The sequence below is a fragment of the Podarcis cretensis genome (genome assembly GCF_951804945.1).
Source record: "Podarcis cretensis genome assembly, chromosome: 4".
In the NCBI taxonomy this organism is placed as follows: Eukaryota; Metazoa; Chordata; class Lepidosauria; order Squamata; family Lacertidae; genus Podarcis; species Podarcis cretensis.
In genome coordinates this window covers 32,114,171-32,131,711 of record NC_137173.1, presented here as the reverse complement: position 1 = coordinate 32,131,711, position 17,541 = coordinate 32,114,171, and the positions used below count along the sequence as shown (strand labels likewise).

The 17,541-nt window shown below is 45.1% G+C and overlaps 1 protein-coding gene across 3 annotated transcripts in view; it reads right to left on the bottom strand.

The window, feature by feature from the left end:
* Nucleotides 1–12,479, bottom strand: part of LSAMP (limbic system associated membrane protein) — a 460,055-nt gene extending 447,576 nt beyond the window's left edge. For 2 of the 3 annotated variants that reach the window (XR_013838256.1, XM_079974033.1), the window contains exon 1: nucleotides 11,681–12,479. Coding sequence is in view for 2 of the 3 variants with exons in the window: in XM_079974033.1 (XP_079830159.1) it covers nucleotides 11,681–11,835 (155 nt within the window). In the remaining variant the exon portion in view is untranslated. The remainder of the gene's footprint in view (nucleotides 1–11,680) is intronic. The other variant, XM_079974034.1, reaches the window with a different exon arrangement.
* Between the last annotated feature and the right edge of the window lie 5,062 nt (nucleotides 12,480–17,541).

Here is a 17,541-nt window from a genome sequence, read left to right as displayed (position 1 = left end):
GGTGCAAGTAGATAAATAGGGACCGCTTACCAGCGGGAAGGTAAACGGCGTTTCCGTGTGCGGCTCTGGCTCGCCAGAGCAGCGATGTCACGCTGGCCACGTGACCCGGAAGTGTCTCCGGACAGCGCTGGCCCCTGGCCTCTTAAGTGAGATGGGCGTACAACCCCAGAGTCTGTCAAGACTGGCCCGTACGGGCAGGGGTACCTTTACCTTTTAAACAACGCCATATATCTATATAATCTTAATCCTATGCGCACTGGAAGGCAACCTTAAGGAATAAGTAGTGAATAAAAGAGAAAAGAGCAGGCTATTTTCATCCTCACTCCCCACAACTTCTGGCTAATCTGTGATAGCAGGCAACTGGCAAAGCCTTAGCAACTGCCACAGACCAATGATGCTAAATGGCAAATGATGAGACTGAGGAAGAAGGTCAGTTTGCTGCTTCTTGGGGCTCTGCTCTCTAAAGAGGCTGCTAACCTTGCAGAGGCTCCATATATAAGTAGTTGACAATGGGGAGGGGAGGTTTGCATTGCTTACCTAACATCCATTGATGCACCCCTATCTCCTCACCCCTCCTCTCCCTCTTGATAACTGGCAGTCACTCCAGCCATTGGGAAGCACAGCTAGCCCCCACCCCATCAACTGCTATTGCACCATAAGAGCCTCACTCTTGCTCCTGGCAGACAAAAAAAGAAGAAGCACAAATGGAGACTTGAGGTACTGGATACCCCAAGGATAGGATTGCTGTGTTGCAGCTTGCCACATTGCTGGCACAGAAGAGGAGTTTGGAGGAGTTTGGATTTGATATCCCACTTTATCACTACCCTAAGGAGTCTCAAAGCGGCTAACATTCTCCTTTCCCTTCCTCCCCCACAACAAACACTCTGTGAGGTGAGTGAGGCTGAGAGACTTCAGAGAAGTGTGACTGGCCCAAGGTCACCCAGCAGCTGCATGTGGAGGAGCAAAGACGCGAACCCGGTTCACCAGATTACGAGTCTACCACTCTTAACCACTACACCACCTTGCCTTGTTTCATTCATTCATTCATTCATTCATTCATTCATTCATTCATTCATTCATTGCATGTATATCATGCCATTCTTCCAAGCAGCAAAAGGAGGTATGCTAACATAGGGATTATTCCCATTTTATCCTTGCAGTAACCTGCCCCTGTACCCTGCTTCGTCTTCAGTCCAAGTATGTTTAGCGTTCCTCAGATCTTTTCTTTTGTAGCTGACAGAAACATTGGATGTGTAATCCACTACAAACAAAATGCCCTCCCTCTCTAATAATTCATCAGTGTACACGGTGCGTAATCGAAGAAAGTTAATGTGATCCGCTATATGCTGTTAGATAAATGCTTTTTCAATCCCTGCGCTACCACTAATTGTAAGAGGAATGAGTATTTAGCAAAATTTGTTTTCAGTAACTGATGTGGTTGGCATTTACCTGATGTGGTAGACAGGAGTAAAAGATGTAGGAAAAAAAAGACCATCACTCTTTAGACACACTTAGAGGCAGGATGCTACAGTGGTCCAGATTCCAGGCAATGCCAGCAGGTGGCCACATACCCAGAAGCTGAGCCAAATTCCAAGATGGCAAGGCCAAGAATCATAGAATTGTAGAGTTGGAAGAGACCATGAGGATCAATGCAGGAATCTTTTGACCCAACTTGGGGCTCAAACATACAACCCTGACAATAAGAGTCTCGTGCTCTACCAACTGAGCTATAGAAGTTAGAAGAACAAAAAGTTAGAAGAACATGGGACTTTGCTTTTAACCATTTCCCTGCATCACACTAGAACAGAACTGTAGCTTGTTAAGGATGACAGAGTGAAAACCAAAGCGTCCCCCTTTTCTCTGTGCCCACCTCCAGAAGATAGTGGCACACAGATTCAGACTTTTCAGTATGAATGCATGTTGGTTTGGAAGGCCAGGTTCATAAAGAGTTGTGAAATGTCCAAGTTCAGAGGTACTGAACACCAAATGCAGGGGAGGACTGTTACAATACTGTCAGGATTATGGTCTTCCCAGAGGCAGCTAGCTGATCACTTTGGGAAGAAGAATGCTACATGGGGCTTCAGACTTCTATTATGTTATTATGTGTTTAAAAAGTGTCAGATCAGACAAGTCAAGGAGCAGCAGTAAGAGAACAGAAACAAGCAAAGTCAGGGTTAATGTTGGGGTCAAACAAACAGCTGTAAAGGGTTGGTTTGGCATGCAGGTCAGGATCCACTGCTCAAAAGCTTTCTGTCCCCAGAAAAGCCCTTATATAAGGACACCTGGCCATACATTTTCAAAATACTGTGAAGTTGAGCCAGTTACAACTCTTCAGGATACTGTCCATTACTGCACAAAGCAAAGACTCTGTATTGGTCCCTGTGCATCAGTAATATTTTATATATCACATATCGGTGTGAGTCTCTGATTATAGCTTCTCTGGGTTATTCATGTTTTTACAAATAATCCAGATTAGACAGACACACTACTGTTAAATACAATTGCTTGAATCTCTTCTCTCTCTCTCTCTTTTAGCTTTTTACTCAACTCAACCCAGGGACTTGAAATTCAGTATCAGCAGTTGCTTTTATCAAATTATTGCATTTCCCTGTATCCCACTGCAATGAAAAGATTGCGTATTAGCACAGATTGACTTAATACCAAAGCATCTCCCGCCCTTCATCTGTACCCACATACAGGAAAAAAGTGCCTAGTGGTACATACGTCCCACATTTCTCTCAGCGTGACTGTGATTAGGGCTTAAAAGAATATAAATTTTCATATTTGTGAATCAAATGTGTGTATAAATTGCCTTTGATATCTTTGCATTTCTACTCCTGAGAATATGAGCATCAAGTTCAGCTTTGACTTCAAATGCCATTGGTTCAGCTAGCATCACTTTTATCAGTACAGTTAGTTGTTCTTCCTTCTTAGGACTGTTTTGTTTAAATACACTAGCAGAAAAAAACATTGGCCTAGAGGCTATTTGCAATGGCCATCTGCTCAGTTCTACTCAATATGCCCAGTGCCACTTGAGGTTTCATTTTGATTAGAGCTCCATAAAGGACTCCTAGAAGATTCAACAGTGGCTTTCTGCACATTTTCATGAGATGCCTGAAAGACGCAGGTTGACAGTTCTAGAGCAGGGTGTATAGAGCAGCTTTCACAAACCTGGTGTCCTTCAGGTGTTGTTGGGCTACAACTTCCATCAGACCCAGCTTGCATGTGCTGGCAGGGGGACCTGGCGGAGGAAGAGGAGTGCGGGGGGAGCACACCGCCCCTGACAGCGTGATCCCCAGGGTGCCATTGTGGCTGCCCTCCACCCATGCTGGGTGGCCCGCCCCCAGGACGCGCCCCATGCCACTGCGGGCAGCGTGCCCCACCCTCGGGAAGCACACCAGCCCCACCACCGCCTGCTCTCCGCCCCCGGTGCCAGAGCATGAAGCTCTGCCACTGGCAGGGGGTGATGGGAGCTGTAGTCTAACAACACCTGAAGGACACCAGGTTTGTGAAGGCTAGTGCACAGTGTAAATATTTTTGCCTTTCTGAGCACAAATTAGTTGGGCAAACAGCCTTCTTCAAGGCAGCAACTTCTCAATTCACAGACTACTTCCATTACGGTAACAGAAATGTGAACTATAAAGTTTAGTATTATCATTAGATTTTATATTTATGGTTTATATCTTAATGCTTGTGTTACTGATTTTTTTATACTTTGTAAATTGCACTAAATGGTGTATAGAATAAAATTAAAAAGTCATAATATAATATGTTTTTAGTTCAGAAAATTCACAAAGCTAACTTCAGTTATGAATAATGTGTCTACATGTCTATGGTGGAAGTAATAGTGGTGTATATCTCTCTACCTGAGAACAAAACATTTTATATGAGGTTGCCATCCCTTTATGAAAGGAAACGCCATGCATAAATCACATACCATGACAAGATATCGCCAACACATTACCTCACTGTTGAAAAACAATGTACTGGCTGCCAGTTAGCTACAAGACTAAGTTCAAAGTGCTGGTTTTGGTGTATAAAGCCCTATATAGCTTGGGACCAGGATACTTGAAAGACAGCCTCACCTCTTCTTTACCCAATCAATCACTGCACTGTGCAAGTGAGGACCTCCTACAGATACCATTTTACCAGGAAGCCTTTTCTGCACCATGTAGGAAATGGGCCTTTAGTGTTCTGGCACCTATCTTCTGGACTTCCACTCCCTTGAGCATTAGAAAGGCACCATTCCTGTTGTATTTTCAGCACCTACTGAACACCTTCCTCTTTCAATGAGTCTTTTAAACCGAGCTCTTTCCCAGTCTGTATTGGGATTGCTTTTAATTTATTTTAAAGATGTTTTAATCGTTTTATTATTTGTCGCCCTGGGTTTGTTTGGGAGGAAGAGTTGGATATATATGTAATAAATAAATAAAATTTTGAAGTCTGCACATTCACAGAATCATAAATCTACCGGGCAAACTCCAGAATTAAAATTTGATCAGCAAATGTAAAATTAATAGTCTCTAATAAAACACCTAGTCTAGGTTCAAATGTCACTATTTGCCACACACAAAAAACACACAAAAGTTGAGCTTTATTTGTGAATCTGATGTGTCATTCATTTTAGGTCAATTTGCATAAGGTCACATAATACTGATTGCATATTTATGAACTTCAGTATTATGACAAATGTGGAGAGAGCCTTTGTGAACCTGGTATGCAAAATTCAGAAATGGAACATAAACTCCAGTTCAATTACTGAAAATTAATGAGACTAGATTAATGCAACCTTTGTACCGAATAATATTAATCTTTTGGTATAAGAATCTAGGGTGGACAGGCAAAATCAGAGATGTGTATACTACCCACCCTTGTATCAATTGCAATACTAAAAGGTGGTCATGAACCCATGCTTTAAAGTTTAAAACACAAGTTCAAGATATAAGAGTAAATAGTATTAAACAAATGTCTGAAGGCCCTTTTTATGATTGAGAAGCATAAAGGCTGAAATTGAGGTACACTTACATCCTGTCTACATTCAGTAGTCGTACCTTGGAAGTCGAACGCCTTGCGAATCGAATGTTTTGGTTCCCGAACATCACAAACCTGGAAGTGACTGTTCCAGTTTGTGAACTATTTTTGGAAGCCGAACATCCAACAGGGTTTCCATGACTTCTGATTGGCTGCAGGAGCTTCCTGCAGCCAATCAGAAGCTGCGCTTTGGTTTCCCAATGTTTTGGAAGTCAAACGGATTTCTCGAATGGATTCTGTCTGACTTCCAAGGTACGACTGTACTGCCAAGTCTGTACCACATCAAGCTCCCCATGTCTCACTACTCTCCGTTTCAGTAACTGACAGTGATGCTCAATATTGGGAGGCTGAGTGTACAACACTGCCTCCCAATGGTCCTACCCAGACCTTGAACCTGAAGACTCCTCTGAGGAAGAACAAAAGCAGCAGGATTCTCCACACTGCCAGCAGAGCCAGTGGAGCCCCAAGACTTCACACTGGCTGCTTGAAATTCTGGCTAGCTCTTTAGAGCCTCCTCATCTCATCTCATATCCCACAAGGTCACAGAAGCAGAGGAGATGGCAGGCCAGCGAGGAGCTTCAGAACTGCCAACATACCTAGTTGCACATGAGGCTACTTAGGAGGAAGGGGAAGTGCACAGAAGTACCTGCTTGAATCTGGACCTGACTATGAGGCCAGGAAGGGGTTGAGCCTACAGCTCCCAGTCTGAGCTGATGTGTTGCTGAAGCAACAACTCTCCCCTAGGTGTCAGCTTTCTAGAGGTAGGGAAATGGGCAGTGAGAGTGGAGTCTCATTTTATTTTCAGAAGTCTTCTGATCATGCAGATCCAGCTGAGAATTAATTCTAAAACTAATCTTGTCGTACTTAATGATATGCAATCTGAATTAGAAGGGCATTTGAGTCTTGGGTGCTATCTTATACTCAGTGCTGAAAAAACTGAATTAGTTAAATGGTCTTTAATTAAAAAAGCGTATTTCTGGATGTTGAAGCAGCATGAATATACATGCATGTGCAGGCATGTTAATGCTTATGCATATTGCCTCTATGGAGTGTGCACAGACTTTATTTAGGGTGCTGGCTTTATTTCAATGATTAGCAAAAGGTTTCATATAGTTCTGTTGCTGGGGGTCCACATGTATTTTCTTCTATGCCTTTCTTCACTATGTTTTGATTGTTGCTGTTACTTTACTATTCTGATTTCAATTACTGCAAACCACTTTGAGCAATGCATATGCACTGGCAAGGTGGGTACCTTATACATGGGTATAAAGGATGCATAAAGTAAGTTTGCTTTCCTTCTTTAAAAGCTGTGCATTGAGCCATTACTACACTAGTTCATCCACTAACAGTGTTTGTTTATTATTGTATAGCAATGGGAGATTCTTTCTATTATAGTACTGCAGGTAGAGGAGGTCATAAGCAAAGGCAGAAAGGATCTTCTGACACAACACTTCTGAACAACCACAACACACATATACAAGCATTTGATCCATTTTTCTTTTCTTTTTTGCAACGTGAGATTCATTTTATGTAAACAATTCGAAGCTGTGCATGGCATGGTGTTATAAATGCCCTGTTCACATGGCATATTGCTGCCAGCACATAATAAAAAGGTAAAGGTAAAGGTACCCCTGCCCGTATGGGCCAGTCTTGACAGACTCTGGGGTTGTGCGCCCATCTCACTTAAGAGGCCAGGGGCCAGCGCTGTCCGGAGACACTTCCGGATCACGTGGCCAGCGTGACATCGCTGCTCTGGCGAGCCACAGCCGCACACGGAAACGCCGTTTACCTTCCCGCTGGTAAGCGGTCCCTATTTATCTACTTGCACCCGGAGGTGCTTTCGAACTGCTAGGTTGGCAGGCGCTGGGACCGAGCAGCGGGAGCGCACCCCGCCGCAGGGATTCGAACCGCCGACCTTTCGATCGGCAAGTCCTAGGCGCTGAGGCTTTAACCCACAGCGCCACCTGCGTCCCTCCAGCACATAATACTAGTGTTTAAAAGCTTGCCTTGGCTGCCCATACGTTACAGGGCCAGGTTCAAGATTCTTGTATTAATATGCAAGATCCTTAACCACTTGGGTCCACAACTCCTTAAGGATGATTCTGTATATCCTTGCCCAATCACTGACACCTTCAGAGAATTAGCTGTTATTGGTCCCTCATGTCTCAGATGCTCAGACAGTATCAACCAGGAGTCATGCGTTCAGTACTACAATGCCCTCCCAACTGAGATCAGACAGGCACCAAGAAGGTACACTACTTCTTCACACAGCATATGGCTAAACCATGGACTTTTGCTACCACAAGAGGCAGTGATGGCCACCAAGTTGAATGTCTTTAAAAGTGGATCAGGCAAATTCATGGAGGAGAAGGCTATCAATGGCTACTAGCCACTATGGATATACTCTGCCTCCATGGCTGGAGGCCATATACTTCTGAACACCAGTTGCTGGAAACCACAGGAGAGAAGAATGCTGTTACACTTGGATTCTGCTTACGGGATTCCATTGGGCATCTGGGCTGGCCACTGTGAGAACAGGAGCCAAGACTAGATGGGCCACTGGCCTATCCAGTAAGACTATTCTTATGTTCTCCCAATTTAACTTCAGGCGCTAGACAAATAGCTTTCTATTTCAGCAGGCATTTTAAGGAAGTTGTGTTTATGTGGAGAGTTTGTTTCCCCTGTGGTTTATGATTGTTTTAAAAACTGCATTATTTTGATTGATGGATTGTTGGTGGCCAGTCTGGACCACTCTGAGGCTTTATATAAAGAGATTCAGACTAACCACCAAATTTTAAAATAATGTAGTGGGGGAGGGCAGTGCTTCAAGACAGTGTGGGCTAACTCCATATCTACTGTTAATGCATCCTTTGTTGACATTCCCTCCACCATCCACACATTTTCATCCATGCATCAGATGTACACATCCATACATCAGATGTACATGCATAAAGCTCCTGCATGGGGCATGAGTCTAATTGCTCATGTGGAGAAGATCTTTCAGTGCTTGGGGATTGTCTGAACCCCTAAATGTCTGCAGCCTACTGAGAATAGGTAGCTTCACCTCAAATCCCACTGCTAGAAAAGCTTTTCTATGTCCCAAAGGTTCCCTATCCAATTTTGTAGGTACTGATTCTGGGAGGGACTTTGGTTCTGCTTCAGGTTCAGACATTGAGTTTTTTGAATGTGGGGAAAGAAGTAGTGCGATCTCCCTGAAGACGCAGGATTTGCTCCTGGGACTTTCTTGACATAAGGGTTTCTGGTGGATTTCCTTTGGGGTGTATGCTGAAGGAAACTCCCTATGCCTATGCCTCGGCCTGGTTCTTAGTGCTACACCTCATCTCTAGTTCTTCCACCCCACCTGCACTAAAATTGTGCAAAGACAGGCTCTGTGATGAACCTCAAACTGAGGCACACTGGGTCTTTTCCAGGAGCCTGGCTTAAATGCAGGCTGTTGGCTAAGGTATCTCCCACATAGAAGCTGCACACATTTCCAGTTGGATGTTTTAAGCACATGTCCAACAGTTCTAGAAAAGAAAAGCCCATTTTCTACTGTGCTAACCCCATGCTGAATCAGCTCTGTACAAAGATTCATTCAGGTAAAAATGAACCCTGCTCTCAACCTCCACAAGTGTAAGGGTTGTAGTAGTAAGTGGCATGAGGCAAATCAGCAGAGTCATCCCTCTGATACTGGTGTTTATGCTGCTTACTTGTAGGAGACTGAGGTGGTGGAGTGGCAAGGTCAAGGATGCATGGCCATGGCAGCCCCAACCTACCTGCCACTGAACCGCACCCCAGTTCTGTCAAGGAAAATAGCAGCAATGTCAGTGTTGGAAGGGTGGCTCTACCCTCAACTGTGCTGCTACGGTTCAAGTGTCCACTTTGTGCACTGGAACTTGCATAGGCTTCTGCACGCAAACAACACCATCCACATATCCAGAGAATGAATCACATGAATGGGTTTTATACAAATAGGCACTATTCCACCAGGAGCCTTAAGTACAAGGAGGGTGGGGCAAGACCAGAGGGTGTGACCCCAATCCCTTGTCCTGCACACTAATTTCTTCCCAAATAAACACTGGAAGGAATAAGGAGTACTAACTACACCAGCACTAGAGTTCTCTCTGTTAGCTTTGCAGTTAAGCAATAGATTTGTGCAGTCTACAGTTCCTAGTAGTATTTGTGGACTGTAGTGCTCCTAGAGCACATCCTTGAAGTAACTGCCTCAAGTGAACACATTTATGTGCAGCATGCACAAAACTCCCAATGATGATAGGTAAAGCCTGAACTGGAGCCTTGCCTGTAGCAAATTTACAAAGGATGCAGACATTTTTGTTTTCATTGCACTGAAGCTCTGATTTCTACAGCAGGAAAGTTCAGTTGGTTATCTTATTAAAATTGTCAGTCTTCAAAGTTTACGCACTCTAGCCCAACAGAACTTGGTGCAATGGAAATATGACCTTCTTCTGAATTGTGTGTCTCTGTCCTGGATGCCAATATACTTAATAGAACAAAAGCATGCAAACACATTCCAGCCTACCCCGCCCCCCTTACACAAGAGGATGAAATTGGTACATGCACATTTCATGTCACATCCATGCAGGCTAACACACATCTTCCCAGTAAATGCATTTTGAGCACCAAGTATCTCTAGATAAACTCCAGGGCTGCAAGGTTAAGTGGGAAATAGAAATCCAATGACCCCTAGCTGGGTAAGTGAGCTTAATGACTTCGCTGCTGCCATATGTACACAGAGGAGCTGAGCACACTCCCTCTTGTGCTACGTGGGAAAGGGGGAGGCCAAGCCAGAGGAATTACTGTACCACACATTTTAAAATGGAAGGGAACTAAGCATAGGGGAAAGCCCTCCTGGAAAGGGGTTAACAGAGGCATGAATCCCGACAAGGCACGAAGATAGAGAAAAGACTCCCAAGTCAGAGAGAGCACCACTGTAAGGTGTTTGTGGTTCAGCTAAAGCTTTCCATCACGAACGCAAGGCAGATGAATTACTCGGTAAATCCTATTACTCCATGTGGATAAACCTTACATGCAAGTTAACAAGTCTGGAGAGCTGGGGAATGGATTCTGCTGAAAGGATATTCCAGGATAAGAACACTCTCAGCTCATGAGAGCTAAGAGGAGAAAAATACACACACTCCTGTTGGCTTTGCATTCTGAAATCCCTTCTCCCTGCACTAATATCATCATGTGCTTAAAATATGAGGAATAAAGATAATATACTATGCTCTGGTCCTCCTGCATCTTCGGAGAGAAAACAAAGTGGTGAGATCCATAAGGAAAAGAGATGACCCCACCTAATATGAACTCAGGAATACAGTTCCAATTATTGAACAGAGGGGCAGGGGAATGAGCATGGGCTCATGTGGCAAGAGTTCAGGGTTGTATCTACTAGCTACCAATTCTAGGGGAACAGAGTAAAAACTTTGCTGTTGTCATTAGCTTTGCCAAGGAACTGCTCCCTGGGTGTTTGAGGGTTGTGCATTATCAGCTCTTTGCATAGATTGCACTCTTATTTTAAATCACATCCAATAGTTTTAGGGCTATAATATGCAGAACGAACATACTCATACACACACAGAGCAGTTTCATCAGTAGGGCAATTATACTACATTAAATGGAGCAGATTACAATACTATAAATTATTTTATTTCAATTAATAGTGGGGAATTTTCATTCAACAACTAATGTGGACAGGGATTTATGCAGTCCCAAATTTAAGGAGGCAGCACAAACCAACACACTTTCAGGTGTGGTATCCCACCACCAGCCACCCCAGTCACACATGTATACACGAAACGCACCTTTCCTTCAGGGCTAAGCAAGAAAACCAACAGAGCAAGCAGGCAAGAAGTGCCGTGGCTCAAAGGAGTCACCCAACAACAAACCATACACCATCTGAATTCAAACATTCATTTCAAACCATTATTAGCCAGAAGTGAATTCTGTCATCAACAGAGGCAAAGTCACCCTCCACACCCCATTTTTACATGAGCCCCAAACAAGTGGGAATTAATTTATTTAACCAGTGCTTGAATTTCAGAAGTGCATAATGATTGGGAGGGAGAAAAAAACATTTCTCATACCTCCTTTCCCAGGTGACTGGTCATTTAGCAACACAAAGTGTGTGTGTGTTCTCTCAGACCCAGCTCTTTTCATTTAAACTGTGGTGGGAATACTGTATACCAATTTCCACTGAAGGGCAAGTTGCATACCTCTCACTTCACTCATTCTTATCCATATACAAGCAAGAGAGAAAATAGATGGGGGGGGAATACAAGAACTGCCTCCTATTAGCTGATGTAGCAGGATTTTCAAACATTTAATACTATTTGCCTCCTGGTACTTAATACTTTGGTAACAGCGGGATAGTTCGTTTTTATGTGCATATTTAACATAGAATTTGAAAGGGAAATAGTTTTGAGTCAGTGGTATTTGCCCTGTACGTGTGCATGATGAATCAGAATCAACTCCACATCAATATATTCCAAGTCACAGTCACATTCAGACGTATAGGCACACACCAGTCCAGCCCATCTCCTTCTCCCCCAACCCCACCACACAGTTCAGGACTGTCGAACGAGAGACACGAAGATAAAGGAAGAACAAAAGTTGGCCAATCGCCCCCTACCTGAGGATGGCTGTGTCCCCCTGCCTCACCGTGATGTTGTCGGTGCCTCGGTTATAATCCACGCTGCGGACCGGCAGCCCTGTGGGGAGAAGGCAGAGCAATCTCAGTAGGACCAGCGGGAATTGTCTCCGATCGGGCTGAGCCCTTCCTACCATGGCTGGAGAGGTGCAAAGGATGGAGTTCCCCCCGCTCTCTTTCTGCCTTTATTTATCTGGGTGCTCGGAGGAGGATGCCTTTAGCCCCGGAGAGGGGACGAGGAGCAGGAGGAGCAGGAGGAGGAAGAGGGGGCAGCCAGCGAGAGGAAATATCCGAGAAGCCACCGAAAAACGCGCAACTCTGCCTTTTTAGCTGGGCAGATCTCGCTCTGGCTTCCCCCAATTGGTTCTCCTTTCCCTCTTCTTTTTGCCGCTGCTTCTCTCTCTCTCTCTCTTTTCCTCGATGCGTTTCTTAACAGAAAGTCTTTCTTCTTTCCTCTTTCCCCTCTCCAGACTTCCCCAAAAGCAACCCGGGCTGGGATCAAAATGAAGAAAGCGGGAGAGAGAGAGAGAGGATTGATTCACGAAAATAAAGGAGGTGCGGGGGGAGCGAGACCGGAGGAAAGGGGGCCGGCGGAGAGAGAGAGAGACGAAAACAAACAAATCAAGCAGTCCAAAAGAGCTTCGAAAGGGCAAGCGAGCCCCCCGAAGGCGAAGGGCTGGGACTTTTGCCTGCCTCCTCCTCCTCCTCCTCCTCCTCCTCCTCTCTCCTCCCCGGCGCGCGGATGCTCCTGCTCGGGCGAGCGGCTGAGCAGTCTCTGAGCGCTCGGCTCCCTTCCTAACCCACTTTCCCAGGCGGAGCGAAGGAGGGAAGGAGGGAGGGAGCGAGAGAGAGAGAGAGCCAGCGAGGGGAAGGGAGGGCGAAGCGCGCCTCAGCGCCGGAGGAGGGGGAAAGGGGGTCTCCTCTCTCGCAGCCTGGCTGGCTCTCGGGCCAGTGGCGCCCACACGCGCGCCCGCCCGCCCGCCTCAAGAACTCCACACACACACACACACACACACACACACACACACACACCCGGCGGCCCCCTTCCGCCGCCCCACCAGCCCGCCCAGATCAAAGCCCCGGTGCTCCTCGAGGTTGTCACGACAACAGCTTCATCTCCGAGGCCTGGACGACTCCACCACCCGCGCTACTACCACAGGGCGGCAGGAGGCTCGGGAAAGAGAGGGAACCGAGGGGCCTGGGGAGAGAAAGCCAGGGGAAGAGAAGCGGGGAGACGAGGCGGCGGCGGCTGGATGAGGAGAGATGAGGAGCGCCAGGGAGGGAAAGAGGGGTCTCTGGGCGGGGGGGGGGGGGGGAAGAAAGTTGGCCCGTTAAGAGTCGTATTTCACATTCCTGAGGGTCGTACTACTCCTTGGTTGTCGTGCCCCCGCCAGGGCTGCTCCTCTGCTGGCCACCACATTGCATGGAATGAGGGAAGGTTTCTGGGCGCTTGTGGTGTTTTGAACGCTCCCCTGCATAATAAAGCTCCCTTTCAGAAGTAAAGCAGAACTTCGCGGAGAGGGTCCTTCAACATCTTTCTCTGGCACGTGGGAACTTCTTACACGCGGGCGCGGCGGGGGACAGTCCAGTATTCTGTTGCCTCAGCCTGCCGCCTTCTTTCTGACGTGAGGAGGCACTCGCTGAATTCAGGAGCTGGCAAACTGCTTTGCTCCATTAAACTGTGGTTTGCACTGCAGCAGTTTGCCAAGCCTGGCAGCTTCAGCTTCTGGTGGGTTTGGCAAAGGCCAGCAGCTTTCAGTGGGAGGCAGGGCTTGGGGGAGCACAGTGATGAGCACAAGTCCATGGGCACAAGTTGGGCATGCATGCTGGTCCTGAATTCTATATGTGTGCACCTATCATTTGAGGGGACGCAGGTGGCGCTGTGGGTTAAACCACAGAGCCTAGGACTTGCTGATCAGAATGTTGGCGGTTCAAATCCCTGTGACGGGTGAGCTCCCATTGCTCGGTCCCTGCTCCTGCCAACCTAGCAGTTCGAAAGCACGTCAATGTGCAAGTAGATAAATAGGTACCGCTCTGGCGGGAAGGTAAACGCCGTTTCCGTGCGCTGCTCTGGTTCACATGACCCGGAAGCTGTACGGCGGCTCCCTTAGCCAATAGCGAGATGAGCGCCACAACCCCAGAGTCGGCCACGACTGGACCTAATGGTCAGGGGTCCCTTTACCTTTTATCATTGAATGCATACAGCAGTTGGGGGGGGGGACTTGCAGCCCAAGTACCTAATTGGGCCCCCAGGCCCCCCCTTTCAGCCTGTGGTGCTGTTTGGCCCAAGCCATGCCTACTTGTCCCCTCATACGACATAATGTGCAGAGCAGGAGAAGTGATGGAACCAAATTCAGCTGGGAGGCGAATGAAATATCTTTCTTGGCAGATCGAGCTCAGCTGGGACTGCAAAGGAAGAATCTTTGCACCTGCGGTTTTAAGTTTAAGGCTATGTGCATGGCAAACATTGAAAGCACACTGCCCCCCCCCCAATAACCCTGGGAACTGTTGTTTTCTTTTCACAGACCTACAATTCTGGGGCGACTAATGTGCTTTAAATGTATGGTGTGTGCATGGCCTAAATCACCTGAAGTCCTATTACAGTGACCTCAAGTGATTGTAAGGTAGGCAGGCTGGGGAAAGTTTGCCACTTCTAGGTCTGGCAGTCCTGGGCACCAAAATGCTTGACTCCCAAGCTAGAAAAGCATATTATGAACCACAGGTATGGGGACTTAAGGTTTGTTTGCATGCACACAGGAACTCAAAACATATGGAGGTCAGAGGGTAAAATACCTGGGGATAAATTTAACGTCCAAGAATGTGAACTTATTTAAGGATAATTATGAAAAAAGTTGGTTAGAAGTAAAGAAGGATCTGGAAATATGGTCAAGGTTGAAACTTTCCTTGTTAGGCCGAATTGCTACTATTAAGATGAATGTATTGCCTAGAATGCTGTTTTTATTTCAGACGTTGCAGATTTTGGACAAGATGGATTGTTTCAAGAAGTGGCAGAAAGACATATCAAAATTTGTCTGGCATGGCAAAAAGCCCAGAATTAAATTTAAGATTTTAACTGATGCAAAGGATAGAGGGGGGTTTGCCCTGCCGGACTTAAGACTTTATTATGAATCGGCAGCCTTTTGCTGGTTGAAACACTGGCTACTTCTTGAGAACACAGACATTTTGGATTTGGAAGGGTATGACAATAGCTTTGGTTGGCATGCATACTTATGGTACGACAAGGCAAAGGTGTATAAAGGCTTTAAAAACCATATTGTAAGGAAAGCATTGTATAATGTTTGGATTAGATACAAAGATTTGTTGGAAAGTAAAACCCCTAGGTGGGTGTCACCAATGGAAGCTAGAGAAGTAAAAAAGCTTAATATGGACTCTAAATGGCCAAAATATTATGAAATTCTAGAATATGATGGTGAAAGGGTGAAACTTCAGAGTTATGAGAAACTAAAGCCCAAGGTTCGAGATTGGTTGCACTATCATCAGATAAATGAGACATTTAAACAGGACAGGAAAATAGGATTTCAGAAAGAGAGGTCAAAACTAGAAACAGAATTGTTGGAACCCAATACTAAGAACTTATCAAAAATGTATAACTTGCTGTTGAAATGGAATACACAGGATGAAACGGTGAAATCAGCAATGATTAAATGGGCACAAGATATTGGTCATGATATTATGTTTGCTGACTGGGAACAGTTATGGACCACCGGTATCAAATTTACTGCATGTAATGCTTTAAAAGAAAATATTATGAAAATGATCTATCGGTGGTACATGACCCCAGTCAAGCTTGCAAAAATTTACCACTTGCCTAATAATAAGTGTTGGAAATGTAATGAGACTGAAGGCACCTTCTACCACCTTTGGTGGACCTGCCCAAAGGTTAAAGCTTTCTGGGAAATGATCTATAATGAAATTAAGAAGGTCCTTAGGTGGACCTTTCCTAAGAAACCAGAGGCTTTTCTCTTGGGCATGGTTGGCCAATTGGTGTTAAAGACGGATAGGATTTTCTTTATGTATGCCACTACAGCAGCAAGAATTCTACTGGCAAAGTATTGGAAGATGCAAGAACTACCTACTCTGGAAGAATGGCAAACAAAGGTGATGGACTTTATGGGACTGGCCGAGATGACGGGCAGAATCCGTGACCAGGGGAAAGAGACAGTGGAAGAGGACTGGAAGAAATTTAAAATATATCTAAAAAACAATTGTAAAATTGAGGAATGTTAAGATGTCAGGGGGTAAGAGGTAAAGAAGTGCAGCAGTAACTAAAAAACTAAAGGAAACCTTATGAAAGGGAATTAAGACAATGGACTTAAGGGTTGCTAAAGAATCATTAAACAAGGATGCAGGGATGGGGAGGTATGGGGAAGTCAAAAGAAAGAAGAGTATGAAATGACGAATTTGAAGTTACATGGGTTTAATTGTTTGGTGTGCATTGTTTGTTTTTTGTCTTTTTTGTGTTTGTTCTGTTGTGTTTTTTACTATTTGTCTGAAAAACGAATAAAAATTAATTTAAAAAAAAAAACAAAACATATGGAGGTCAGGAATAATTCAAAAGGGTGTAACCCCCAATTTAAGTATCCATTTCTACTTCCACTTATCCATTTCTACCTGAATAAATGCCCAAACAAGGTTCTTGTCAGGGGAAATTAGCCCTTAATCCATAAGGTTCTATGATTCTATTCTTCCAAGAGTAGCCTTCCCACTCCCCTCATTCAGTGCATCATGGGAGTCATACCTCAGTGTTTCTACACATTATTCAGAACAAGGTGATAAACTGAGATGATATGACTGCCCTGATATTTTATGAGAAGGTGCTATATAAACACTATTATAAATAAATATAAACAAAGTATTCTAAACTGCATCGCTTCAGACTAAGTGGGATGGGCATATCTTTTAACACCATCTCCCAATGTTAAAAAACTCCCTGATCCCAAACCAGAGATCATGAGGTGATAGAATCCTGGCTTCTACCATTTAAGGTTAGGGTGGGGTAGAGGCACATATTCAACACACTCCTCAGTTTAAAAAGCTCCCTGATCCCAAACTGGGATCCCAAATCTGAATTTATGCAGTCCAGAATGCCACTACCTAGGCTGAAATTACCCTGTCACTAACATTCCATTTTACTAAACTATAACCTCCAATTGCATCTAAAGCTGGGCTGATTTCCTTTCCTTCCTTCCCCTTTGCCTTCCACCCCCCATTCCTTTTTCTTTACTGTGTTCAGCTTGAGGCTGATCTATATATACTGCTATTAACGGAGAGCAGAAAATCTTCCTGAAATATAATCACAGTGCTATCCATATGTTTGAATACCCTTTTTACTGCAATATCTTAACATTAATGATCACACACACACACCACAATCTAAGAACTGAGGAGTGAGGAAAAGAGACAACAAAAGGTTGGCAGTTGGACCTGGGGGCAGAATTTTTGTAATGACCCGAAGTTTGACAGAGCGTCCTTAAATCATTAGACCTTTTGATGAAAAGGGGAACATTCTTGTGGGCAATTAGCATTTCAGTTTCAGATATTGCTCTTTTATTCTTCTTTCCTTTTCCTTCCCCAGATGAAACAGTCACAGCCGCACCCTCAGACCAGCCCTTTCCTCTTGCACGCTCTCTCCTCTGTGCCCCTGGCCTGTGAGGGTCTAATTGGAGTGCAGACAATGATGGCATTGAGTTGCCTGCAGTGTGAATGCTCAGTCTGTCCTCCCCCAATGCCAGCACCGGCAGCTGAGCCCCAGATCCTTGCAACAGCTTCGCCAGCTTGACCCAAAGAGCATTCACAGAGCAGCTCGTGCACCATCGCCATCA